Raw genomic sequence first — 25,103 nt, 5'->3', positions numbered from 1 at the left:
AACACGAAAAAGGAAAAAAAAATAATTAAAAAATCGTCGTTCTCGCTTGATCTCCGATCATCTTATTTGTTTCTCGAACGCGAACTCTCAGAATAGCAAAGCAAATCAAGTTTAGCGATCGACATTTGTTTCTACTTTCAGGAATTGTCCAGAATAACTTGTTTGGACTCATTTGGACTCGAATCAACTCATCAATTCACTCGGTAAGCTCTGAATTCCAAACCAGTTTGGAACTGAATCTTTTCAATGTCACTGCTTTCTCTGTTCTTTGCTCACGTCTATTGATTGCGGATTTTACATGCTACTCTTCGATTATAGTTTTGAATTCCGTAGCTTTGTTGACTCGATTTGCATGAGATAATCCTATTTCGTGATTCCAAAGATTAAAAAAAATGTTTAGAATTTTTATTTTCACCAAAAAAAAAAAAAAGAAAAAAAAAAGAGGCGAACGAAGCAAAATGGAACTATGCATAGGAATGGAATCATGGAATTATGCACTCTGCCGCCCGCTCCTATCCCATTCATGTCACGAATCACTACTTCACCTTCTCGTTTCTCTCGCCAAGGCCAAGCAATGCGGCAATCTCGCCTATAGCCAGTCGCCACTTTGAGGGTTAGATTTTGAACTCCATTGTCAGTACTCTGTATTATTTTTCTTTATATATTTCTTTCCTTTTTTTTTTTTTTCCTCCTAATGTTTTTTCCATTTGGGTTAGTTATTGTTGAGTTTGTGACATGTTTTATTGACTTGTTGCCGCTTATAGAACAATATAAATGTCAAACAGTTTGTGAACTATGTGGTTTGGTTGATTTTGATTTATCTCTGTTGATTTCTGGCATCAAAATTTGGTTGTTGGTTCCACTTTCATTTCTGTTGTCGCTCAAAATTAAATTTAGTTTGGTTCTCATGTAGTATCTAGATAAACATTACATAGACTTCATTCTAGACAATAGAGCAGAATTTAAAGAAAATTGCCAGTGTGAATTTTGTGAAAGTTCTTCCCTCAATGTCTTTAATCTTTCTCCGTTCAGTCTTTAGCCAAAATTGCATCCCTCTCCTTGTTGACAAGAATTTATTTCTTATTACTTTTCCTCCAATTCCTTAAAGTGGGCTGATTTTAGTTCAATTTCCTCCAATAAGGCAATAAATATGTTGAACCACTGATCAATTGTTTAGTTCTCATATTCTTTTGGCAGATTAATCTCAGAAGGAGAGTTTCTAGTGACCTTTAGTTTCTGTTGATCTGAATATCTGATTGAATCCAGTTTCTTCCATAGTCAATATCTGTTACATGTTTTGGCATGATGAAGCTGTTTCAGGATTACTGAGAATTCATGTAGCATTCTGTTATTCAGTTATACTCAGTTCTTTTTCTTTTTTTGGTTGCAGGTTGGGACTATTGCTCTTCTTGCCTTGACAGGATTGCTAATTTATATGGTTTTCTTTATCTTGACAAGTGACAACTATCAATGCTGTGTTGTAGTCTCTCTTCTCATGCCTTTAGCAGCAGTAGATGGATTCTTTACTTATTTAATAGGCATTTATGTTGGGCCTAGGATCGCTAGTGTTGCGAATGCTATTGTTTAGAGTCATTTATCTGAAGTGGTTTGTGATTTTATTTTGTTTGGTTTAAGACTTGGAAGTTGAAGTTTTGGTTCAGTGATCCATGATAGATCACATTACTAGGCTATCAGAAAGATTGTAATACTCAGAACCTTTTGTTTAGTGTATATTGGAATTGGGTGGGGATTGGGGTATTTTTTTAATACTCCGTGGGGTCAGGGTCAGGAACAAGGGCAGAGAGCAGAGGGTGAAGTCTGGCTTCCCTGTTGACATCATTAACAAATAACTATGCAGCCATTATTCTCATATTGATAAAATTTCACATAAATTATTATGGACTGCACTCTGGAATTGTTTACTTTCAGCTGTAATACTACTAATGAATTTAAACTCGGAGGTTTCATTCTGCTGCAGATGTTTCCATCAGCAGAAAGAAATCATTTCTTTTCCATCTTGTATACGCTTTTGATTGTTGCACAAATCTTTCTGTTTGTATTAGTCTGACATTTTGAAGCATAATTGTAATAGACTTGTGGAATTTTGATATGCTAACGATGCTTTTTACTTATTCTGTATGGATTTTGTATTTTTGTTTGCTCGTACCTTCTTTAGGTTTGAGAGGTTTGATGGAATTTGGTGTTATTTCTCTAAAGGGATGGCAAAAATTAGAGATAGAACTGAGGATTTCAAAGACACTGTCCATCGAACGGCTGTGTCTCTGGGGTATGATGAGGTACTTTGACTTCATTAACATATTTTCTTTTTTGTCTGCCTTTAGACCTTATTAAGGCCTGATCCTTGCATATTCTGCTTTGGAGATACTCTTATATGGCCTAATGTTTCTCTATTTCCCTTAATCATTAATGGACTTCAAGGATTTCAAAACCCAAATAGTTTGTTAAAGTCCTCACTGGTCTTGATTTTCCAGTATCAGCATGTCTTGCTTTTCCCCCCTCTTGTACCAAGATTGCTTCTACTAGTGGCTAATGGCTACTATTGAGTTTACTATGTGTTTTTATACTGTCATTGAATTCTTATATATTACTTGCTTGTGCATTTGCTGGTGCTAACATTCACCTCCATACTTTTATCATAGAGATCGTGTGTTCATCTGCTAATTCTTGGGTTTCAATGGTTCTATCACTGTTTCTTATGATCCAATATTGACAACTAACACTCAATTTTATTTTATGTCATCCTTTTTGTGACATTTGTTTGCTCCTTGCCTAGTTTTGGCAACAAATTGCTGTTTCCTGACCATAATGATTGCTTGCAGTCCAAAACAGCAGCCATATTAGCATCCTTTATCTTGCACAAACCTCGACAAAGATCGTCTTTCACCAAAGCTGCACTGAAGACGGTATATTTTTGTGATAACATGCTTATTCTCTTTATTTTGTTATGTATACTTTATATTCACAAAATTTTAATTTCAAAAGAGACTGGCAGTAACTATGAATATACGGTGTACTTTTTACTCTGTACTATAGGACTGTGAAACAGACAACAGAATATTAATTCAAGAAATCATTTTTAATCCAAATTCATTTTCAGCTAGAAAGCATTGGAGTCCTAGAAGAATTCTTGTTGAAACATAAGAAGGATTATGTAGATTTGTACCGGACAACTGAACAGGAGAGAGATAGCATTGAGCATGAAGTAAGACTGATCTACTTTATCAACATTTTTTGCCAACCCCAACTTAACTAAATCATCAATTCAATTTTCACATAGTTTTGCTACAGTGGTTAAGCTAACTTGTTTGCTCTTTGAAGCTACAACGATCTACCTTTTTTTTTTTAGTGTGTTTAGTGACTCCTTTAAAATATCTTTGTTAAATAACTTTTCTGCAGGTCACCATTTTCATAAAATCATGCAAAGAGCAAATAGATGTTCTCAAAAATAGTATAAATGATGATGATGAAGCAAAGTTGAAGGGCTGGATTGGGTTCAAGGGTGATAATTCGAATGCTGATACAGTAGCACACAAACATGGGGTGGTAATGATAATTTCATATTTTTGTTTGTTTGTCACTAAATTAGTATTATGAATAGTTTATGTTTTTGTCTGTGATGGAACTGTTTCCCATCTCTGTATTATGAAATTAAGATAGAGATTTTCTCTATTTGTGCTTACATATACATGCATACATACAACTTCTGCATGACATTTCGAATTCGGAGGCAGTTCAAATAATGACCATTGGAGCTTAACCATTTCTGTAAGAATAGGAACTAATAGCTCAGAATCCAATTCAATATGCGCCAGTGATAAATCAACACAGTTCTTCAGTTTCTGAATTCTATTAAAACCCAAACTTTTCTTCAGCTAGATTGACAAACTGAGTTGTTTGTAGCATTCAATGTGATCATTCTGCTCATTATTTGTCTTAATCATGTTAGTGTTTGCTGTAAAGTTTGTTCAAATGTACTTGTACACAATTATTATTATTTTTGAATTCTGAAAATTTTCTTCAGCTAGATAGATTGAAAAACTGAATTATTTGTATTATTTAATGTGATCTTTCTGCTTATTATTTGTTGTAACGGTTGAAGCTTGCTTAAAGTTTGATCATGTGCACAATTACCTTACAATTGTTTCTTCTATGGAGTAGCATGTAATCATTTTAATTTGCCATTCTTTAACTAAGCAATGAATGATATTGCTAAATTACAAAATGTTAAAAATATATTTACTTGCGCCATACTGTGTCTGGAATTCAGAACCAAAGTTTTGACTTTAACTGATGGCTTTTTGACTTTATGAAAAATTAGCTATTCCTAAGAAGTCAAGAATAGCTAATACCAGGGGTTCCTTAGGAATGACTATTCCCATTGCAAGGGGATAGCCAATTCTGCAGAATAGAAAATGAACCAAATGACACAATAGATCTATTATGCGGATTGCGGAATGCTATTTCATTCCCAGCCTATTCTGTGAACCAAAGGCCTTATAAATATTTTAAGCCAAGGGTCTGAAATAAGCCATAGTTGTGAAGAAAGGTTGTGGCTTGTGTTTCCTATTGTTAATTGTTGGAATTGTTGTAAAAATGAAAATGCATCAATGGGTGCATACCTAGTTTTGAATAGCATTAATTTTTATATGAACTAATTGACATTTGAATTACAGGTTTTGATTTTAAGCGAAAAGCTCCACTCTGTCTCATCACAATTTGACCACCTGCGAGCCTTGCGCTTCCAAGATGCTATTAACCGGGTAGCACCAAGAAGGAAACCAAGACGGACCAGCAAAAGTAGTACATCAGAGATATCTACATCTAGCAACTTAGACCAGAGGCAGCAGAGTGATTCCGAGGCCAGGGATCCAAATGGATTGCAATCTGAGCCTATCAGAGTTCAGGAACAATTTTTAGATGACGAAACACGTGCCCTCCAGGTAACTGGTATTCTTAAATTTTCTCCATAAGGATCAGGCTTTTAAATCTTAACTGTTGGATAGGTTTGAGATTTCTTAAATCTTAACTGTTGCGTTGTTTGTAATTCAGGTCGAGTTGACTGGTCTTCTGGATGCTGTTCAACAAACAGAAACAAAGATGGTGGAAATGTCTGCATTGAACCATCTCATGTCCACACATGTTCTGCAACAGGCCCAACAGATAGAATATTTGTATGACCAGGTTAGATAAATATTTATTTGAATAAAATGAATTTATATACTCTAGAAACATTTGATTACCTTCATAAGTCATTAATAAGCTGTTATTATTTTAACTTTCTTTAATTTAACAGGCAGTTGAAGCTACAAAGAATGTAGAGCTTGGTAACAAAGAGTTAACAAAGGCCATTCAACGGAACAGCAGTAGCAGAACTTTTCTTTTGCTCTTTCTGTTTGTACTTACATTTTCAATTCTTTTCCTTGATTGGTATAATTAGTTGGATGGTAAATTATGAGATATCCAATCACAAGGTCCTGTTCCAATATTTTTGGTCTTTGCAGTACGCGATGTTAATTAGTACAGTGATATTAAAATGCCACAATACTATATTGTTTTTAGTAACAGTATTTTCTATTTCAAAACATTTAGAACAAGAATGTGCATATTCTATTACTATTACACATATCCTTTCAAAATTCGGATTCGGTACAAAATTTACAGCATACTTTGGAAAAGTAGCAACAAAAAAATGCATATTCTTCACTTATGTATGCTTACCAATATTTACTTCTGCTTGGCTGGAAGACAAAAGTAAACGTTGCTGCTTACAGTGCAGCTGGTGGGTGGTGGCAATGACAACAACATAGTTCTGTTCCTGTTTATGCATGTGATCATGGTTATCTTCTGCTACAAAGACAACCTGGGAGAGGGTTTGCATAGAAGTTTTCCTCCAACTTTGGTGCCTGTCCTACTACTCTGGGATTTGGTCCTCCTGTCCTATTTTGGTGTAAGTTTCTCAACTCTGATGCAAACTCTTTCAAAGTTAATTCCCCCCTGTCCATTTCATCCAAAATTCTAACAAAATATTTCCTGCAAACAATACCAGATATCTCAGATGAAGTGAAAGACTGATATCAAGTAAGTGGGAAAGCAGATTAACAGAATATCAGGTCATGTACTTGTCAGGATTGATGGTTTTCCGGAAGCCTTCAAACATCCTGTGGCCACGAACAGCCTTGGCCATGTTACCATCATAGGTGTAAGCAAAGACATCACTCTCAACTGCCACAATGTAATCCAAGGCTGCTAGCTGATTGTGCTTGTTTGTGAAAGGCTCCAGCTCCTCTGCAGTTGCCAAGTTAGAATGAGAGTATACATTTGGGTACTTCTCCTGCAACGCATTCAGTCCATTCTGCCCAAAAATTGTCCCTGCGACTATGTAGATTTTTGTGTTGGCCGGATACCCCATTGCCTCAAGGAATATGGCAGCCTCTTGGGGAGTCATTGGGCATGCCCCCTGGAGCCGCCTCTCTGTTCCATTTATCCGTTTCTCCTTCCAGTGCCTTGTTCTGTGTCTTAGTTTCCTCAGCTCCTCAGCTTCTTTCTTGGTAAGATTGTGATTACACCCAGTGAAAGCTAGCATATCTTTTTCATACCTGCATTTCAATTCTCAGGGATAAAGTTTTAACCCTATCTTTTTCTGCATTTAGTTATCAATCTTTATACCTCAAGTGCAGTGCGATGTAATGATCGCCATTTTCTTTGAGTCTGCTAACTAATTTTTTTGCAAGCTCTTCAATTCCATCCGTGAAACGTAGCGCTTCATACATAGCTTGGCATCTGAGCTTCTGGATTGGATCCGGGATCCCATTGTTGGCAAGGCGTGAATCAGAGTGAGTGAACTCTATCACTTTATGTTTCTTTAGTAGTTTCAAAATGACTTTGCTGTAGTAACCGGGCTGCACATAAACAACAATTTAGACTGAAGTCCTATCTCAATCTATATCATAAGACAGTCTGAAGTTATTTGTACTAGTCTCATACTATGATGTTTGTTCACCAGTTAACATCTTCATTCATATAGGGTTGAGACATAAAGGTCCGGTTTGGTAACATAGTTAGCTTATTGGTCAATTTTGGCTTATTTGATCACTATTAGTTGTTTGACTTGGTTAAACAACTAATATAAGTGTTTGATCAATTAGTTTTTTGTAACAACTTATTGCTCTAAAATGCTAAAATTCAAAAAGTTGCTTAAAGTAGCCTTTTTCGATAAGCTTTTTAAGAAAGTCATTTTGCATATAATTAGTTGCTAATTTACCAAATATCCTTTTACAATCAGCTAATGCTATTAATTAGTCAAACCCACTAACCTAATCAGCTAACAACTATTTACCAAACATCCCAAAAACTTGTTTTACTAATTTATTAGACACAGAAAACCCAGACGAGGTGGGTGGTAATACATACATAACTAGCCTAGCTTTCTGTTGTAAAAGACAAAGATTTGAGTGATGTGAGAGCTTGCCTTGGACCAAGAAACGGGAGTTTTCACTAGGGGCTTAACATCTGCAAGATGTGGTGGAAGAGCTTCTACAACCTGAACATCATCTTCCAAAGATTTTTTGAAGTGTTGCCAGTTAAAGATCTCCTTGAATTCACTGGCAACAATCAGTTCAACATTGGCCAAAGTTAGCCATTCATTTTACAGCCCCCCCAAAAAAAAGACCAAAGTGATAGAAATTCCTAGGGCATCTAATGAGCTTTTTGAGCGGAGAAAACTCCTCCATGGAAGTAAAAAGCTGATGTGGATTAAGGGCACCAACATAAACCAATGCTTATGACCACTAGCTTTTGATTAAGAACATCCCCAATAGGCATGAATTTTGTGGAGTTTTTGCAGATGTGACTATGAGAGAGAAGGGAAAGAAGAAAAGAAAAGAGAAAGCTGCAGCAGGAAAAACTAGGAGTCCACGCGCTCAGCTGGACGCTGCCGTGCGCATAACGCGCACCAAGGAGCATGTTTACTGGTCTAGTAGGGTTCACATATCTGACAAAAACTAAGGTCTCCCTACAAGGACTCAACACTTTCTCTCTCCTCTCCCTCTCTCTTCCATATAAGCAACCCAACCTGCAAAAACCCCCTTAGATTCACTAATGGGAATGCTCTAAGGGCACCAACATAAACCAATGTTTATGACAATGCCCTCTAATTATAGCACACCACCTTATTAGCATGTAGTTGCACTCAATTATTCTTGAGTTTGAAATCCATAATCATACCTGGGATCTGTCCAAAAAGATTTGTGATCTAAATAAGGAATAACCAAAGTAGCATTCATTAGCTTAGCTATGACTACCATATCGCTGATCTGCAACGTAACGGTGTTGAAGAAACACAAATTAAAACAAGTCCATCAGATAGCTTAATTTGAAGCTGGACAATCTCACAGCACTTTCCAACAAAAAAGATCAATTAATTAAGATGGTTTCTTACCCCAGTTTTCATTTGATTTAATCCACCGTTTGCATGGACTAGGATGTACCCATTGGTGCTATTTTGAAGCCCTGAGAGAAGGTAAAACTTACAAAAAATGAATAAGGTAGCTAGACTTGTGAAAGTCCAACTAGTTAATTGCTACTTGATAATTGCTTGAACGTACTTGTATCTCTACTTGATCGCTCTACGCATTTAGTGTAGTTGTCGCTTAGAGGGTTTCTCCAGATCTCAGAATCCTTAAATCACAAATAATTGTTAAACAAGTAAAATGATAATCACATAATATAATTATAATAATAAAAGAACAAAATACTCTATTTGTTGCTTCAAGTTTAAAATCAATATTACATGCGTGATAAATAATTACCTTAAATTGCACTTTTTTTTTATTAATTATCTAACCATGCAAATTATATTGTGATTCTTGAAGTATTTTCATTGAAAACATAAGTTATACCCAACAATATACAAAAGTTAACTCCAACTAAAGTTAGTGAGTTTATTGCTAATTCAAACACATTGTTATTGGTATTATGTATTTTTAACTAGTAGTAATATAAAGAGAGAAATTGCAAATCCAGAAAAAAAGAACTTCTATGCTGATTTTATCTAGTAATATTAGTACCTATAGTCAATACAATACTTATTTTCTTATTAATTGATTAATTCATTATATAAATAAGCATATTAAGTGACCAATTACCATATAGTGTTATGACATTCCGGTTGCCATACTCTTAGGCTGAAAAAATGAGTATTTTAAAAAAAAAACATATTAAGTGTGTGTGTATATAATAACATAGTGGGTTGAGTGAATTCTATGTGGGTTTTGCATATCAAACTCACACCCAATTCAACATGCTATGGGTTTAAAAGAATACATGATATTAATTAGATTATAAAATGTGATTCGTAAAAATTTTCAATTACCATTTACTGATAAGCATACAAATTTAAAATAGGTTGATTAACCAACCTCTCTTATGTGATTTATCATGTACATACCTTTTGATAGTGATTGCATGTTTCGTTCTGTCACAGAAAAAAAAAACACTCCTTAACAACTTGAACAATCTTTTGTTTTAATAAATTGTATATAAATATATTAATATATTATATTATTTGTCAAAACTTTTTTATTTTAAAGAAAACTGTAATATAATATCATACACAGGAATGAGGAATATAATTGAAGCAAGGACAGAAGGGACTGAGATGTTTAGAAAAGTTGGTGTCCCCAACTTTTTCAATTAACTTTTTGAGAAAAGAATTTATACCAAATAGTTATTAGCTAAGAGTTAATTTACCAAATATTTTTTTATAATCAATTAATATTATCAGCTAGTTATACATTCTAATCCAATCAACTAACAACCATTTACCAAACAGGGCCCCTATATATTTACTAATAAGCACACAAATTTAAAATAAATTGATCAACCAGCCTCTCCTATGTGATTTACATACCTTTTGATAGTGGTCGCATGTTTCATTCTGTCACCAAAAAAAAAAAACTCCGTAACAACTTGAACAATCTTTTGTTTTAATAAATTGTATATATATATTAATATATTTAGTGAAAATATATTATATTATTTGTCAAATTTTTTTTAAAAGAAAACTGTAATATCATGCATACACAGGAATGAGGAATATAATTGAAGCAAGGAGAGAAGGACTGACATGTTTAGAGAAGTGGGTGTCCGGAACGGCGGCGGCGCGACGACGACGACCACCACCAGCACCACCGTCGGCGGCGAGAGACGGCGGCGGGAGTTGCAAGAAGTCATTGGGGCTCATCCTAGCATGCACCTGAAGAAAGGATTTCATGAGGGAGATCTTAACGAAGGCGGTGGAAACCGCGAGCAACGTGAGAGCTCCGAGAATCCATCCGCTAAGGTTCCTGCCGGGCATCACAACCCTCGCCGCACAGCTCACAATCCTCCTACGCAACGCCCCGCCGGCCGCCGGCGTCCGGTGTTGACTATTATGATGGTGGGCGGCGTGGCTAATCATGTTATTACCAGCGCAGCCTGCTGCATCTTCGTGCTCCCCCGCTCTGCGCCTCGTCTTGGCCACGGTCGTCGTCGCCGTCGTCGGCAGCGGCGGCTTGGCGCCGCCGCCGCTGGTGGTGGTGGTGGCGGGCGACATTATCTTTAATTAATTAATTAATTATTAACGGCTGCGCTGCGGCGGCGAGGAGATATATATGATTAGATTATTATTATTATTATTATTATTATTAGGGCGGGAGGGATTAAGCGATGGAGAAGTAAAGATAGATAATAAGGAATTAAGGAGAGAAGAGAGAGATATGGGTCATCATATCATCCTCTCCATGCAGTCTAGTAATATGTTGGTGCCATTGTCCACTGCCATTTTCCTCCGGTCGGTTAGTTTTTGTAGAGTAATGGATCCGATTTATATGCCTATAACCTCGTTCCTTTCTCAGTCTTTTCTCTTCCCTATCAACGGTACCTAGTGTATATATATATGTTTCTTTTTTCAACCAAATATGTGACAACCAATAACCAAAGATATTATTGTTATCAATTGCAATACATGCATGCATCCGATCCATATATACGACTAGCTAAAGTATGTTAATATATTTACGTGTTACAAAAAGATTAGTTCAAAACGAAAATGGTAAACAAGTGAGTAGAACATGATTCTCATATTTAAATGGTAGACTTTATTGGTTAAGTTTGCACACAAAATCTTCTTTGTATGATTTATATCTCTATTGTATGGTTGTGAACTATTATACAAGAATGAATTTACCCGATGCACATGCATATTTCAATAATAGCTACAAGTTCTCCTTCAACTAATATATATATATATTGTTGGAGGGTCCAGATAAGACCAAATTTTCAAGTAAAAAGTGATGACTAATATGATTTAGATCGATGATATGATTGATTATTGAGGGATACGTAAAGGGACTTGAAGAATTTTATAAATATTGCAAACTTAAAGTTTGTAATAATTATAAAAGTGACCATTAATTTATTATTTTACTAAAACCTCAACATTTGATGAATTTGATAGATGATTGTGATTATAATTACATTCAAATGAGAACAAAATTTTCCAATAAAAAGTACGGAATGATCTAAACTGTCCATTAGGAGTCATCTACAGTTGAGAGTTTTATTAGTAAAAAAAAACATAAGGGATTAATTTTGTAATTATTAAAAACTTAAATTTTTTATATTTATAAAAAGAACCATACATTTTTCCTTTATTTTTTCACAACCCTTAATCCTTGATTAATCCAGTTGGATGGATCATGTCAGTCTTAAAAAAATAATTAGTAACCAAACACGACAATTTATATAGTGGGCAAGGGTCCACAATGCACTTTGGACCTTGGTCAAATATACAGAATTTGACTTCATAAAGTACAGAATTCATGTTCATAATACACATACATATAAACATGGTATAATGAATATGAATGAAACACTTAATATAATACACATAATTCATGTTCATAATGCACATAATTCATGTTAATTATACAGTGTTTATGTGAATGTGCATTATGAACATGAATTCTGTACATTATTAAGTCAAATCTGTGTATTGGATCAGAGTCCACAGTGCACTGTAGACCCTAGTCTATGATATAATGATTGACCAAATACTACGAAGTGCAAAACCACTGATTTCGGCAAATTATGCTATAGACCTGAGTTCACCTTGCAAGGTAGACCCATGTCCATATTTACAATTTTAAAATTCTATGTTTACAATTTTATAACTTTATGTTCACAATTTTAAAAATTTATACTCACAATTTTAGATTTCAATATACAAAATTACATTACTCAATATTCACAATTTTTGAATTCAATATTTACAATTTTGTTATATAGATTCAAAAATTGTGTTATACTATTGAATATAGAGTTATGAAATTGTGAACATAAAGTTATGAAATTATGAACATATAGTTCTGTAATTGTGAATATAGAATTAAAAAATTGTGAATATAGAATTTTAAAATTGTTGTGAACATGGACCTAGGTCCCATAACAACCGACTGGTTTCTAGTTTGGGCTACTTTACTTTTATCCGTAGCCCAATTCAAATTTATTAATCAAAACCTAAGCCCAAGATTTTCTATAAAATGGACCTAAAAGGCTTAAAGCCCAATACCAATTTATAAACCCACCCCAACTTATATATACCTCTCTTCGACATTAACATTCAATTAGGGTTTAGCTTCTTCTTCGCAGGCGCCACCGTCACTCTCCGCCGTAGCTCCCATTCTGCAGTCAAAAATGGTGAAGGGAAGTCAAGGCGAGCGCATCAGGTTACCGTTTCTCCTTTAACTTTACGAAAATTCTCATTTATATTCTCTCATTTTATCTTACATTTCTTTCGGATTTTTCTGCTCGCAGACTTTATACCAGAGGGACGATTCTCGGGTACAAGAGGTAATGCACCAAATTCCTGTTCTGATCTTAAATGCTTTTAGTTTTATTCTGCTCAAAGGTTTTGATTTTTGATTTTTAATTTTTTTTTTGTGTTAATTTGGGGATAGATCGAAGTCGAACCAGTATCCAAACACCTCCCTGATTCAGATCGAGGGAGTGAACACTAAAGAGGAAGTGGATTGGTACCTGGGAAAGCGCATGGCGTATATCTACAAGGCTAAGACCAAGAAGAACAAGTCTCACTACCGTTGTATCTGGGGAAAGGTCTGCCGGCCACACGGCAATAGCGGCGTCGTCAGAGCTAAGTTCAAGTCCAACTTGCCGCCTAAATCCATGGTGCGTTTCAATTGCTCAAATTCTTCAGTTTAAGCATTGAGCTTGCACGTATTAGAATGTTTTGGGGTTTTTCTATTTTTCTGTTGTTTATATTTTTCTTTCTTAATTTTGTAGGGGAACAAAGTTAGGGTTTTCATGTACCCAAGCAACATATAAGGTATTCCTCACTGTTTTTATCATACAATTTGTTGCTTTTTGGCATTTTAAGCTCTTCTAGTTGTAAACTTATGAAACTTGTAGCCCAGAATAATGTGCAGATAGATCAGTGAAACAACTTTTGATGAGTCTTCTGTTTTTTATTGTTTAAATATGGGAATTGATAGTTATGGTCAAGGAATGATGAATGTGGTTTTGATTCATTTTTGGCAAAAGAGCATTGACAGGGATGCTGCAGGGTCATCTAAATTCTCACAAATTGTTGTGAAAGTTGCAGTTCTTTATAAATGATGCTCTAAATTATTTATTAGCATTTGTTTATCTCTACATTGCCCTTGACTGTTTGCTCTGCATTCGGTTATAATCCAGCTGAGTAAAACATCATGCTTAGATTTCATTAGTTAGTATCTACATTTCGTTATATGATCCAGTCTTGATCATATTATCATATTGCTTATAGTCAGCTGCTCTTGCTGGCACATTTATATAGTTCACAATCCTTAAAATTTCCTTCATAGTTGAGTATGTATGCCGGGTTTGCAACTTGAAGTAAAGTGTATTTCTTATGTCTGCACCAGATTCTTTTGCTGTTCTTAAATGATGACGCTCTTTGTTCATATTTAGTTTGTGCTAATACTATAGCAATCTCTAAATTTTAAGGATTTGCTGGTTTTTAACTTTAGTGGCAATGCTTCATTTTCAACTCCGTAGGTGCTAACTTTTAATCCTTGTATCCTGACTTTGCAGAGGAGGGAAGATGAAGATGAGGGTTGTAGCGGGTTTTGGAGACTAATATTTATATAGTAGTCAAATTTGCCGTGTTTTACTCTTTTGTTAGACAATGTTCGAATTGTACGAATCAACATATGGTCAAATGCAACTACTACTTTCGGTCATTTGACATCCTTTTTGACTGCATTAGAGATCATGATACTGTTTTGTGTTTTGTTCATTTGAGATCCTTATTTTCCATATTGTTCTGTCTTTTGTTCAGTGTTTTCAACTATTTCTCTATTTCCCCTTCTTTTTTGTTCGCAAGGGTTTATGAGCTATTCGAGCGGCCGTGTGGGTTTTGAATTTCATCACCGTTAATCCGGAAATGAGTTTTACCAATTGTCCAATTTGTTTTGTGGTTAGGGTTGGAATCATCGTGTGAAAATGTATAATATTTTTAGGGTATAATTAAATTTAAAATTTTGTATTTATTACATAATATATAATATAAACGAATTCATATAATTTTTGGTTTTGTTGATTAATAGAAAATGAATACCCTGTTCCACCAGATTTTAGTTATATGGTAGTTGATGGTCACACAATCCTATGTAGATCATGGTTCGGTCTGATGTCTTCTAAATGTACCAAATACATCACTCCGATATAACCGATGCCTTCTAAAATGTACCAAATACATCACTCCCATATATTTTCACACATAAGGTGCACTATTTGGTGAATGTAGACTTCTAAAATCTATTAGAGTAATTTTTGAAGTATTTTATTAATGGTCATGCACATGAGGCTTGCAGATTAGTGGATCAGCTTGTTGCTGTATACAAGGAAGCAGCAATGAGAAGGCTCTCACTAATTGGTTTCGATCCCATTCCCTTTGTGCAATTTGTTCTTTAAACTAAAATGTAAGGTGCAACTATGGAATTTACATTAGCATTAGGAGTAGCAGTGAAAAGATACTTATCTTCAAAATCCGTGAGATTTTGTGATGGTTGATACTCTGTGAACCTGATGAGAAGTCAATCTGATACTTGAGTGTCAAGTTTGGGTACATAACTCCCCATTGCTGCCCTTTGCCATTTCCCTTCTCAGTCATTTCATCAAACAGTTGATAGATATAAGTCTGAGCCACCCCTTCTCTCCTCAATGGAGTCCCCAGTCCTGATTTCAGGTGTGAAACCAGTCCCTTCAGGTACATCTCCGCATACAGCTCACTCGCATCCGGCGTCGCCCCAGCTTGTTGATTGCTGCCGCTGCCGCCGTCGGAGCAAGGCCACCCGGTCTCCGTCACGACGATCGGGATATCCTCATGGCCGGAAACCGTCAGTGCCGTAATCACCGAGTCCACCATCATGTCGAACAGGTTGTGGTACCGGACTCCGGTGATGACGTCATCGCGGAAGTTGAATGCTCCTTCGCGGAACAGAGCGAAGCCGACGGTGATCTCCGCGTGGAGCTTGTAGACGTTGTAGGGATTGAGGTTGACGAGGAAGGAGGAGTTTGTGTCCTCCAGGAACTGGAGCAGCGGTCTCATGATGATCGAGTTCACCGGCTCCTGGAACTCGCCGGACGAAGGCGGAAAAGTCTTGGCGACGACGTTGATGAAGGAGAACGTGGTGGAGACGGATATCCAGTGGATACCTAAGTCGCGGAGAGCGAGACGGAGGTTTCGCAGGGCGGTGATGAGGTAGGTGGAAGGATCGGAGACGTCGGGAGAGGCGGAGGAGATGACGTCAACTCCGACGGAAATGAGAGTGATGCGAGAGCGAGGATGGAAAGGGAGGACATGATCGTAGAGCCAGAGCGTGGCGGAGCTGCGATTTCTGGCGAAGGAGGGAACCAAATAGTTGGGGACGGAGAGGAGGAGGGAGATGTTGGTGTATGAAAAGGCGCGGACGGCGGCCGGAGTTGGATTAACGAGGCGTACGGCGGCGACGTCGAGAGAACTGAGATAATTGGCCACCTGCTCCGGCGGCGGAAGGCCGGGAGAAGGCGTGTAGGTGAATCCGATAGCTGTTCTGGTGGTTGCGGCGGCGGCTGAGGCGCGGTGGCTCTGGAAGCATAGTGAGAGAACGGTGATGAGAGAGAAAACGAAAAACCTTAGAGAGAGAAGAAAATGCATATTGTATTGGTTCCCCTGCTCTGTAGAGAGAGGTTTTAGCAGTTATGGTGAGCTCTCTGAAAAGTGAACGCGAGTCAACTCAGTCCTGACTCAGTGACTCTAGAGCTTAGGCGCACGCGAGCAGCGCATTTTAGCATAACCTCTGTGAAATGCTCAGTTAAGTTGGTTAGTTATTTCTGTTTCGGTGTTTCGAGGTGCAGGCTGCACTGCTGAACCCGATATTAGGAGCCCAATAAAATGACTCCACGTCAGCGAAACTGAATAGCCTTCTTAATTGCGCGCCAAATATTTGGCCACTTGAACTCTTTCTTGGGCTTGCTTGAGATATACTATGGGCTCTTACTTTTGGTGGGCCAACTTTTCTTTACAAACTTTTATAATTTCATACATATACTGTTGGCTGAAAATTATATCATGAATCAAAATCTATCTTGGGAGGTGGATTTTAGTCTAAAATGACATATAAATTATGCCTGCTATTACATATTATGTACATATAAGTTTATAAATACAAATAATATGCTAATTTCACATATATAAAATTTATTACAGATACATAATTTAAAAGATCCACAATACGAGGTGGACACTGGTCCATGGTTTAACAATGTACTCTTGGCCATCATCCAAATTTCTAGATGGAAAATGTATTTTTTTCTATCCAGAATTTCTCTTCGATATATTTCCACTTGCGTCACATCCTCAAAATTTGACTTTTACTCAGTCGAAAATTTTGAATCCATCAAAGTAAGATGAATTCCCACAAGTGTTTTTGTGTAACTCAAAATGTTATGTTTGATAAACTCTTTATCTCATAGTTAATAAATAAAAGAAGAGATACAAGAGGTAGATGATGAATAGTATCTCCAATTCCAAAAAAGTAGTAAAATTATATATATAGGGGGTGGGATGTGTGAAGCAAATTGGTGAATAGAAACAAAATAGAGAGGTGAGGGTAGCTTAGGGATCACATATTCAATTCTTGTGTAGAAGCAGTGCAGTGTCTGAGTCTCACAAATGAGAGATGCTAAATACTTGTCTCCCTCCTCCATACAATATATAATAAGCCTAAAGCCTATCTATATATACAAATCACAACCCCACCTTTCAACTGCTTATCAGTTGCCACCCTCAAACTTTTCTTCTTCTTCTTCTTCTGGAATTGAGTGTCAACAAACACAATCATGGAGACTGGTATCACATGCTATGCACGTGCAGCTCTCCTCCCAAATCTCACCTCTCAACATTCATCTTCACTAGCTACTCCAGGCTGGTCCATTTCTCCATCTTTCAACACCAGGGTATGTATGTATTGTTGAGCATATAATATATAAACATAAATGTACAATTCAACTATCAGTTTAGACTTTTAGTTGAGATGGAGTACATATTTTAATTTGATATCAGAGCCAACCCATGCCAAAGGTCATGGGTAATCTACACGCACACGTGAGGGGGCGTGTTGAGCATATAATATATAAATATAAATGTGCAATCTAACAATCAGTTTAGGCTTTTAGTTGCTTCAATTTGTATGTGTTACTCTCCAGCATAATTTCTTCAAGAATCCTGCCATCTTAATTATCTGCATGGATGGTATAATTGAGATGAATGAAAGATTAGAATCCAACATGAATCTACCTATCTACCTAGTAACTATAAGAAAGGGGAGAAAATTAAAGAATCTTTAATGTAAAGATAATTGTATATATGCTGACACTCAAAACTGATATTGCAGAGTTTAAAGAGTTCATTATTCGGGGAATCATTGCGCGTTGTGCCTAAATCTTCACTAAATGTTGTGAAGACAAGGAAACAGTCTTCCCCAGTGACCAAGTGTGAGATAGGTGACAGCCTGGTGAGTCAGATCATCCATTATACATATATAAATGTTAATTAGTTGATGCCATATATGTGAAGAATGAGGTGACAGAGAGAATTTGGTTTTGTATTTTAAGGAAGAATTCCTTACAAAGTCGACGTCGGACAAGGGGCTGATTAGCCTGATGATGTGCATGGGAGAGGCACTAAGAACAATTGCATTTAAAGTCAGAACAGCTTCTTGTGGAGGAACAGCATGTGTCAACTCTTTTGGAGATGAGCAGCTTGCTGTTGATTTGCTGGCTAATAAGCTCCTATTTGAGGTTTCTAGACTCTGACCCTGTTTGGTAAATGGCTGTTAGCTGATAGCTGATGACTAGTTGATAACATTAGCTGATTGTAGAAAGGTGTTTGGTAAATTAGCTGTTAGCTGATAGTTGTTTATTATTAATTGTGTTTTATTGTGGATATCTATCTAGGCTTTGACTTACTCACATTTCTGCAAATATGCCTGTTCTGAAGAAGTCCCTGAGCTCCAAGATATGGGAGGGCCAACTGAGGGTACCCACTTTGCAGATATTCTGTTTCTAAACTCATAATTTACTACAGAAATGTTCTGATATATAATTGCACTTGCAGGAGGATTTAGTGTTGCATTTGATCCACTTGATGGTTCCAGTATTGTGGACACTAACTTCACTGTGGGAACCATCTTTGGCGTTTGGCCCGGGGATAAGCTAACCGGAGTTACAGGGAGAGATCAGGTTGCAGCAGCCATGGGGATATTCGGGCCTCGTACTACATATGTTCTGGCTCTTAAAGACGTCCCTGGAACACACGAATTCCTCCTCCTCGACGAAGGTTGATCAATATACTGTTCTTTTCATCGTTTGCTGCATAGACTTGAATGAAAACTTTCGTAATGATATCGTCTTGGGTGACCAGGAAAATGGCAGCATGTGAAAGACACAACCGAAATTGGAGAAGGAAAAATGTTCTCCCCGGGGAACTTGAGAGCCACATTTGATAATGCTGACTATGCTAAGGTTTCACCTTGTCCTATTGCTAATCTGCTGTTATTTCTTGGCTATATATGAGTGTTCCTTTCATTAGTTTGAACTGAAATCGTTTCTCGTGACTCTGTGATTCCTTGATAACAGCTAATTGACTACTATGTTAGGGAGAAGTACACCCTGAGATACACCGGAGGAATGGTGCCTGATGTAAACCAGGTGTTTTATCTTCAAAATTTCTAAATAAGTCTGGCATAAGCTGGGAAACCTAATATATCAAAAAAAAAAAAAAATTCGAAGTAAGAATCTGCACTTATGAGATCATGGAACTGATAAAATGAATGCTGTCAAATGTGCAGATCATTGTGAAAGAGAAGGGAATTTTCACAAATGTGGTATCCCCATCAGCCAAGGCCAAGTTGAGGCTGCTCTTTGAGGTGGCTCCATTGGGGTTCTTGATTGAGAAAGCCGGGGGGTATAGCAGCGACGGGGAAAAGTCTGTGCTCGACAAGGTGATCAATAATCTTGATGAGAGGACTCAAGTGGCTTATGGTTCCAAGAATGAGATTATCCGATTCGAGGAGACACTCTATGGATCCTCCAGGCTTAAGGCTGCTGAGCCAGTTGGAGCTGCCGCTTAAGTTAAGCGTGCCTGTATGATCCAATTCGCCCTCGTAACGTTTTGGTTTGTTTGTAAAACAGAATTTACCAATGCTTTTGATTTGGAGTACCTTTGCTTCATCTTCTCTACCCAAGAAAACAATTTTGGATGGACAAGTATCTAGATGCCACCTAGAATTTAGCCTTCTGTAAATGTATTATGTTCTTAATCAATGGTTAAGATCAGCAAACCAATTGTATTCTAGCTTCTTTTGCTTTATCAGGAAAGTGCATAGTGGTATGACTTGGCATCACCCAAAATGGGTTAAAGTCTAAAACCTTAAAATCTGATTTGTACAGATAACTTAGTACTAATCAGGTCCTGGGTGGTAAACCAGCAAGATGAAACTTAAACTTTTTCTTAACTTCTGATTATGATTAAGTATGTACTGTTTACCATACTCACACTGCTCGGGAATAGTCTCAAATGTGATATCTTAAAGTTCTGAGTCAAGTATGGGACAAAATGTCTAGGGCAACCAGACAAGTTGGTCAGGCTGTTAACTTGGAAATAATAAGGTTACAAGTTCAGCTCCCAACAGGAGCGCTCTATTGGCCTTCTTGATTTGAGCCAGTTAGTTATGAACAACCTAAACTGGTTTACCTGCTTATAGTCCTTTGCCGGCTAGGGTCAGTGCAGGTGTCGGGTAGTGACTGCGAGTTTCCCTAGTCACTCAAAAAAAGGGAAGAATTCATGCTCCAAAAAACTTACAGTTATGGTTAAAAAGAATGTGAGGAATCATACATATTCTGATGTTTCATGAGTGTAGAAACAAGACAAATTAAGGTTAGATGTAGGTTTCAAAGGAGCCTGGAATTCTCACATCTGTTGCAGTCGATGGGCACTTCTGTATTTGGACAAATATACTCCCAAGCTTTATGTAAAATTGAAGATAACTTAAGAGTGTGAAATTGCATGGATGCATACCTTTACTCACCTAACCAGGTAAAATGACATTCCATCAATATATCATTCTTCATCCCTCTATATCAATGATTCTGAATTCGCCTATTCGGGTATACTTTGGGTGCAAGAGAGATCATAGAGGGCAGTAGAAGCCAAGGGAAAGAGGAGCAATGGCGAGGCGGGTGCTTGCTATAGTGCTAGTGGTGGTAGTTGCTGCTGCTTGCACTTTCCCTGTCTCTGTCGAGTCCACGATTCGCCATTACAAGTTCACTGTAAGTACCTGAAAAAAGTAGCAGAAATGGTTTAGTAGAAGTGTTGTGAATTTGTGATGAGCTTATGTTAATCTGATGGTGCAGGTGGTGATGAAGAACACATCGAGATTGTGCGCGAGCAAGGCTATTGTGGTGGTGAATGGGAAGTTCCCGGGGCCTGTTCTGTATGCCAGAGAAGGCGATACAGTGCTCGTGAGAGTGGCTAACCATGTCCAAGAAAATGTTTCAATTCACTGGTATGTATGAAACCATGCTTTAATACTCCTATCTGGCTTTCTGCATCTTATGAATTTAGAGCTGTCGAAACAGGCAGGCAAGGCGAGGCCCGTCAAAGCCTGCCATATGGCGGGGGCAATACGGGCTCAACATATCAAAGCCTGCCCCACCCTTTTCGTGGGATAGGGCGGGCTAAGCCCGTTTTGATAGCTCTATATGAATTGAAGGAAAAAAGCTAGTATTTTCTGGTACTAGAGGATGAATGTTAATCTGTAGGCATGGAGTGAAGCAGTTTCGAACCGGGTGGTCAGATGGACCGGCATATATAACACAGTGCCCAATACAGCCAGGCCAAAGCTATCTGTACAATTTCACCCTTACAGGCCAGAGAGGCACTCTTCTGTGGCATTCACACATCAATTGGCAAAGGGCTACAGTTCATGGTGCTATTGTCATCTTGCCTAAACTTGGTGTTCCTTATCCATTCCCTAAGCCAGACAAGGAAGAAATCATAGTATTAGGTAAGTCAAAAATTCAGTTCCTTTTCGTAGTTTCGTGTTTTCTGTCTGTCAATTAGCAACAACGATCAATCGTTTCTTTGGATGGTAGGAGAATGGTGGAATTCGAATGTCGAAGATGTGATCAACGATGCAATGCAGTTAGGGATTCCTCCAAATGTATCAGATGCTCACACTATTAATGGCCTCCCTGGACCAACTCCAACCTGTTCTTCAAAGGGTACTGAGATTCTTGATTTTTTTTTTTTTGCAACAAAAGAGATGTCTAGCTCCGATTTGAAGACTAAAACTGGTTTATGCAGGGTATAATCTGGAAGTGGAGAGTGGGAAAACATACTTGTTGCGGGTGGTTAATGCAGCGCTGAACGAGGAGATGTTTTTCAAGATTGCGGGGCACAGATTGAGGGTAGTTGAGGTTGATGCTACTTATGTTAAGCCCTTCGAGACAGACACCATTTTCGTCGGTCCAGGCCAGACCACGAATGCAGTCCTGACTGCAGACCAGAAGGCGGGCAAATACCAGATAGCGATCTCGCCTTTCATGGACACCATAGTAGCCACTGACAATCAAACTGCAACGGCTACTTTAAGTTACAAAGGGACTCAGCTCTTAGCCTCTACTGCCCTCACAATCATGCCCCTACAAAACGCCACGCCAGTGACAAGTACTTTTGCAGACTCCCTTAGAAGCCTGAACTCGAGACTCTACCCTGCAAACGTCCCGCTGAGTGTTGATCATTCTCTGGTTTTCGCGATTGGTGTTGGTGTCAATCCATGCCCCGCTTGCTCGAGTGGAGCCCGGGTCGTTGCAGATATCAACAATGTCAGCTTTGTCATGCCTACTACAGCTCTCCTTCAAGCTCATTACTATAACATAAGCGGAGTTTTCACAGACGATTTCCCTGGAACGCCTCGAATGCCTTTCAACTACACGGGCACTCCGCCAGCAAATATGCAGACACAGAATGGCACAAAGGTTTACAGATTGGGGTTTAACTCCACTGTCCAGATTGTGATCCAAGGCACTTCTATTATTGCACCAGAAAGCCATCCAACCCATTTGCATGGCTTCAATTTCTATGTTGTTGGAAAAGGACTCGGAAACTTTGATCCCCGAAACGACCCCGGGAAATTCAATCTGATCGACCCTGTCGAAAGGAACACAGTCAGCGTACCCACAGCCGGATGGACTGCCATCAGATTCAGAGCAGATAATCCAGGCATGTTTTCCAAATTACAAAACTATATTTGTTTTGCCAAATTTCTAACTTGTATGTATTTGTTTCAGGTGTTTGGTTTATGCATTGTCATCTGGAAATCCATACAACATGGGGACTAAAGATGGCATTTTTGGTGGAAAATGGTAAGGGCCCCTATGAATCCATCCTTCCTCCTCCAAGTGACCTGCCCAAGTGCTGATGGGGTGTTCATATCCAAGAAACATACAGATATGATGGATTCCTGTATATCATTTTCTGATTTGATTGTATTCTGGACTGCCAAATGTGTATTCCTTGTATGTTCATTAAGTGCATTTTAAAAGGAAAAACCATATCAAAGTTTTTTCTCCATCTTTAAGTCTTCCTAGGAGGAGGAATTTAGTAAACCAATGGAACAGAATGAATTAGCAATGAAGTGCTTAACTGTCTAAGCTCAAAAATGTTTTCACTCTGAAGAAGATAATTCCATTTTTAGCATTAGATTCACAAATAGTCTATGAACAATCATAGAAGTATAATAAAGTAGTGTACATGAAGGATGAGTGCATGAGGGCCATGTGTATGGATAGTTGAGGATCCAAGCAACATAAAAAAAAAAAAAAAAATTAGAAGGGTTTCATCTGAAGGTTAATGACTGAAATAGGAATAAGTTAGAAGTAAATGACAAAAATAAGAAGATTTTAAAAAATGTACAATTTCGAGAGCAGTTAGTATTTTCCTAATAATTATTATTATGGGAAAATGGCATCTTTAGTCCCTGAGTTATAGGGGTAGTGTAGACTCAGTCCCTGAGTTATGGCTGTATGCGAGTTTAGTCCCTCAGTTATTCGCAAAGTGGCGAGTTTAGTCCTTGGCCATTAAATTTGACGAAAAAATTTAAAAATATTCAAAATTTGAGGGGTAAAATAGGAAATTCACATTTTATTATTATTCTTATATCAAAATCACTTTTACAACATTATTTTTCACTTCTTAGCCTAATTATTTTCAAGATTTTTCATTTTTAAAAGCATTTTAATAACTTTCAAATGACTTGTTAGGAACCTGACTCTCGTATAACACACTTAAAACTTAGCACAAATAAAGAAATGCATGATCATTGTATTTAGGTGTATGAAACACACTATCCTAACAAGTTTTTATCTTTTTACTAAGCAACAAATGTAATAAAATTAAAACTTTTGAGATTTTTTTACACACTATCCTATCTCAAAAGTTTTAATTTTATTACATTTGTTGCTTAGTAAAAAGATAAAAACTTGTTAGGATAGTGTGTTTCATACACCTAAATACAATGATCATGCATTTCTTTATTTGTGCTAAGTTTTAAGTGTGTTATACGAGAGTCATGTTCCTAACAAGTCATTTGAAAGTTATTAAAATGCTTTTAAAAATGAAAAATCTTGAAAATAATTAGGCTAAGAAGTGAAAAATAATGTTGTAAAAGTGATTTTGATATAAGAAGAATAATAAAATGTGAATTTCCTATTTTACCCCTCAAATTTTGAATATTTTTAAATTTTTTCGTCAAATTTAATGGCCAGGGACTAAACTCGCCACTTTGCGAATAACTGAGGGACTAAACTCGCATACAGCCATAACTCAGGGACTGAGTCTACACTACCCCTATAACTCAGGGACTAAAAATGCCATTTTCCCTATTATTATTATTGGACTTATCAATCTTCTGTCATCACTCTATGCTTTGGCATTGTCCACATTACCAATCTGCCATCTAAGTCTGTGGTTAATGATCCCGCTGCTACAGACGCCCTTGCTTCACGCGGCAACCACATGAAGACGACAATTAATTCCATTCTACATTAGTACCCTACAAACTCAATATGACTACATGATACCAAGGTTATTAAGGCGGACTTTTTAGGCGAGATGCCGTCAACCGCCTAAGAATGAGTAATATATATATATATATATATATATATTTATTCAAATGTGACCGCGCCCTTATGTGCGGCCGTGCGGTTTACACCACTCAATGTTAAGAAATGCACTACTCAATATTACGAAATGCACCACTCAATAACATTGAGTGGTGTATTTCATATTTAAGAAACACACCACTCAATGTATTGAGTGGTGTATTTCGTAACATTGAGTGGTACATTTCTTAACATTGAGTGGTGTAAACCGCACGGCCGCACGTAAGGGCGCGGCCACACCTGAACATGACCCTATATATATATATATATATATATATATA

General features: G+C 37.3%; 6 protein-coding genes across 10 annotated transcripts; 4 read left to right on the top strand and 2 right to left on the bottom strand.

Annotated features, from left to right (window-relative positions):
* Positions 1 to 5,615, top strand: LOC116019556 (syntaxin-81-like). Of its 5 annotated transcripts, none has more exons than XM_031259825.1 (9): positions 1 to 203; positions 1,391 to 1,438; positions 2,218 to 2,297; positions 2,841 to 2,924; positions 3,119 to 3,223; positions 3,418 to 3,564; positions 4,695 to 4,961; positions 5,071 to 5,202; positions 5,315 to 5,615. In XM_031259825.1, the coding sequence occupies exons 3-9, from the start codon at positions 2,220 to 2,222 to the stop codon at positions 5,456 to 5,458; spliced, it is 957 nt and encodes a 318-aa protein (XP_031115685.1). In that variant the 5' UTR covers positions 1 to 203; positions 1,391 to 1,438; positions 2,218 to 2,219; the 3' UTR covers positions 5,459 to 5,615. The 5 variants fall into 5 exon arrangements, with proteins under 5 accessions (XP_031115685.1, XP_031115684.1, XP_031115683.1 ...); XM_031259821.1 differs by lacking the exon at positions 1 to 203 and adding an exon at positions 210 to 613; XM_031259824.1 differs by lacking the exon at positions 1,391 to 1,438.
* On the bottom strand, positions 5,574 to 10,895 carry LOC116019554 (O-fucosyltransferase 19-like). The gene is made up of 10 exons (XM_031259819.1): positions 10,145 to 10,895; positions 9,929 to 9,955; positions 9,467 to 9,493; positions 8,625 to 8,697; positions 8,459 to 8,529; positions 8,245 to 8,333; positions 7,490 to 7,622; positions 6,688 to 6,920; positions 6,141 to 6,617; positions 5,574 to 6,051 (listed from the first exon to the last, which is right to left on the bottom strand). Exons 1-10 carry the CDS (start codon positions 10,610 to 10,612, stop codon positions 5,859 to 5,861), a joined length of 1,791 nt encoding a protein of 596 aa, XP_031115679.1. The 5' UTR covers positions 10,613 to 10,895; the 3' UTR covers positions 5,574 to 5,858.
* Positions 10,896 to 12,649: 1,754 nt separating this feature from the next.
* LOC116019557 (60S ribosomal protein L35a-3) lies at positions 12,650 to 14,373 on the top strand. Its single transcript, XM_031259826.1, has 5 exons — positions 12,650 to 12,785; positions 12,874 to 12,909; positions 13,017 to 13,245; positions 13,360 to 13,402; positions 14,149 to 14,373. The coding sequence occupies exons 1-4, from the start codon at positions 12,754 to 12,756 to the stop codon at positions 13,399 to 13,401; spliced, it is 339 nt and encodes a 112-aa protein (XP_031115686.1). The 5' UTR covers positions 12,650 to 12,753; the 3' UTR covers position 13,402; positions 14,149 to 14,373.
* Positions 14,374 to 14,877: 504 nt separating this feature from the next.
* On the bottom strand, positions 14,878 to 16,422 carry LOC116019555 (probable glucan endo-1,3-beta-glucosidase A6). Its single transcript, XM_031259820.1, has one exon. The coding sequence runs from the start codon at positions 16,253 to 16,255 to the stop codon at positions 15,059 to 15,061; it is 1,197 nt and encodes a 398-aa protein (XP_031115680.1). The 5' UTR covers positions 16,256 to 16,422; the 3' UTR covers positions 14,878 to 15,058.
* A 934-nt stretch (positions 16,423 to 17,356) lies between these two features.
* Positions 17,357 to 19,972, top strand: LOC116018849 (sedoheptulose-1,7-bisphosphatase, chloroplastic-like). Its single transcript, XM_031258865.1, has 8 exons — positions 17,357 to 17,556; positions 17,994 to 18,113; positions 18,214 to 18,399; positions 18,556 to 18,637; positions 18,716 to 18,937; positions 19,022 to 19,122; positions 19,237 to 19,308; positions 19,449 to 19,972. Exons 1-8 carry the CDS (start codon positions 17,440 to 17,442, stop codon positions 19,728 to 19,730), a joined length of 1,182 nt encoding a protein of 393 aa, XP_031114725.1. The 5' UTR covers positions 17,357 to 17,439; the 3' UTR covers positions 19,731 to 19,972.
* An 820-nt stretch (positions 19,973 to 20,792) lies between these two features.
* LOC116019090 (laccase-22-like) lies at positions 20,793 to 23,233 on the top strand. The gene is made up of 6 exons (XM_031259179.1): positions 20,793 to 20,928; positions 21,013 to 21,164; positions 21,421 to 21,665; positions 21,754 to 21,882; positions 21,965 to 22,882; positions 22,951 to 23,233. The coding sequence occupies exons 1-6, from the start codon at positions 20,827 to 20,829 to the stop codon at positions 23,079 to 23,081; spliced, it is 1,677 nt and encodes a 558-aa protein (XP_031115039.1). The 5' UTR covers positions 20,793 to 20,826; the 3' UTR covers positions 23,082 to 23,233.
* The last annotated feature ends 1,870 nt before the right edge of the window (positions 23,234 to 25,103 follow it).

The sequence above is a fragment of the Ipomoea triloba genome, chromosome 5, assembly GCF_003576645.1.
Source record: "Ipomoea triloba cultivar NCNSP0323 chromosome 5, ASM357664v1".
NCBI lineage: Eukaryota > Viridiplantae > Streptophyta > Magnoliopsida > Solanales > Convolvulaceae > Ipomoea > Ipomoea triloba.
The sequence above is the reverse complement of the archived record's forward strand: the minus strand, read 5'-3'. Positions and strand labels throughout refer to the sequence as shown.

Excerpts from the sequence above, each read along its gene's own strand:
- LOC116019090 (XM_031259179.1), top strand. The coding sequence starts at position 20,827 with ATGGCGAGGCGGGTGCTTGCTATAGTGCTAGTGGTGGTAGTTGCTGCT. Across the intron at positions 20,929-21,012 it reads TTCGCCATTACAAGTTCACT|GTGGTGATGAAGAACACATC; the intron begins GTAAGTACCTGA and ends CTGATGGTGCAG. Across the intron at positions 22,883-22,950 it reads ATTCAGAGCAGATAATCCAG|GTGTTTGGTTTATGCATTGT; the intron begins GCATGTTTTCCA and ends TATTTGTTTCAG.
- LOC116018849 (XM_031258865.1), top strand. The coding sequence starts at position 17,440 with ATGGAGACTGGTATCACATGCTATGCACGTGCAGCTCTCCTCCCAAAT. Across the intron at positions 18,938-19,021 it reads ATTCCTCCTCCTCGACGAAG|GAAAATGGCAGCATGTGAAA; the intron begins GTTGATCAATAT and ends TTGGGTGACCAG. Across the intron at positions 19,123-19,236 it reads ATAATGCTGACTATGCTAAG|CTAATTGACTACTATGTTAG; the intron begins GTTTCACCTTGT and ends CCTTGATAACAG.
- LOC116019556 (XM_031259821.1), top strand. The coding sequence starts at position 493 with ATGCACTCTGCCGCCCGCTCCTATCCCATTCATGTCACGAATCACTAC. Across the intron at positions 2,298-2,840 it reads TGTCTCTGGGGTATGATGAG|TCCAAAACAGCAGCCATATT; the intron begins GTACTTTGACTT and ends GATTGCTTGCAG. Across the intron at positions 4,962-5,070 it reads ACGAAACACGTGCCCTCCAG|GTCGAGTTGACTGGTCTTCT; the intron begins GTAACTGGTATT and ends TTTGTAATTCAG.
- LOC116019557 (XM_031259826.1), top strand. The coding sequence starts at position 12,754 with ATGGTGAAGGGAAGTCAAGGCGAGCGCATCAG. Across the intron at positions 12,910-13,016 it reads ACGATTCTCGGGTACAAGAG|ATCGAAGTCGAACCAGTATC; the intron begins GTAATGCACCAA and ends ATTTGGGGATAG. Across the intron at positions 13,246-13,359 it reads ACTTGCCGCCTAAATCCATG|GGGAACAAAGTTAGGGTTTT; the intron begins GTGCGTTTCAAT and ends TTAATTTTGTAG.
- LOC116019554 (XM_031259819.1), bottom strand. The coding sequence starts at position 10,612 with ATGTCGCCCGCCACCACCACCACCAGCGGCGGCGGCGCCAAGCCGCCG. Across the intron at positions 7,623-8,244 it reads TCTTTTTGGACAGATCCCAG|TGAATTCAAGGAGATCTTTA; the intron begins GTATGATTATGG and ends GATTGTTGCCAG. Across the intron at positions 6,618-6,687 it reads TACATCGCACTGCACTTGAG|GTATGAAAAAGATATGCTAG; the intron begins GTATAAAGATTG and ends ATTGAAATGCAG.
- LOC116019555 (XM_031259820.1), bottom strand. The coding sequence starts at position 16,255 with ATGCATTTTCTTCTCTCTCTAAGGTTTTTCGTTTTCTCTCTCATCACC.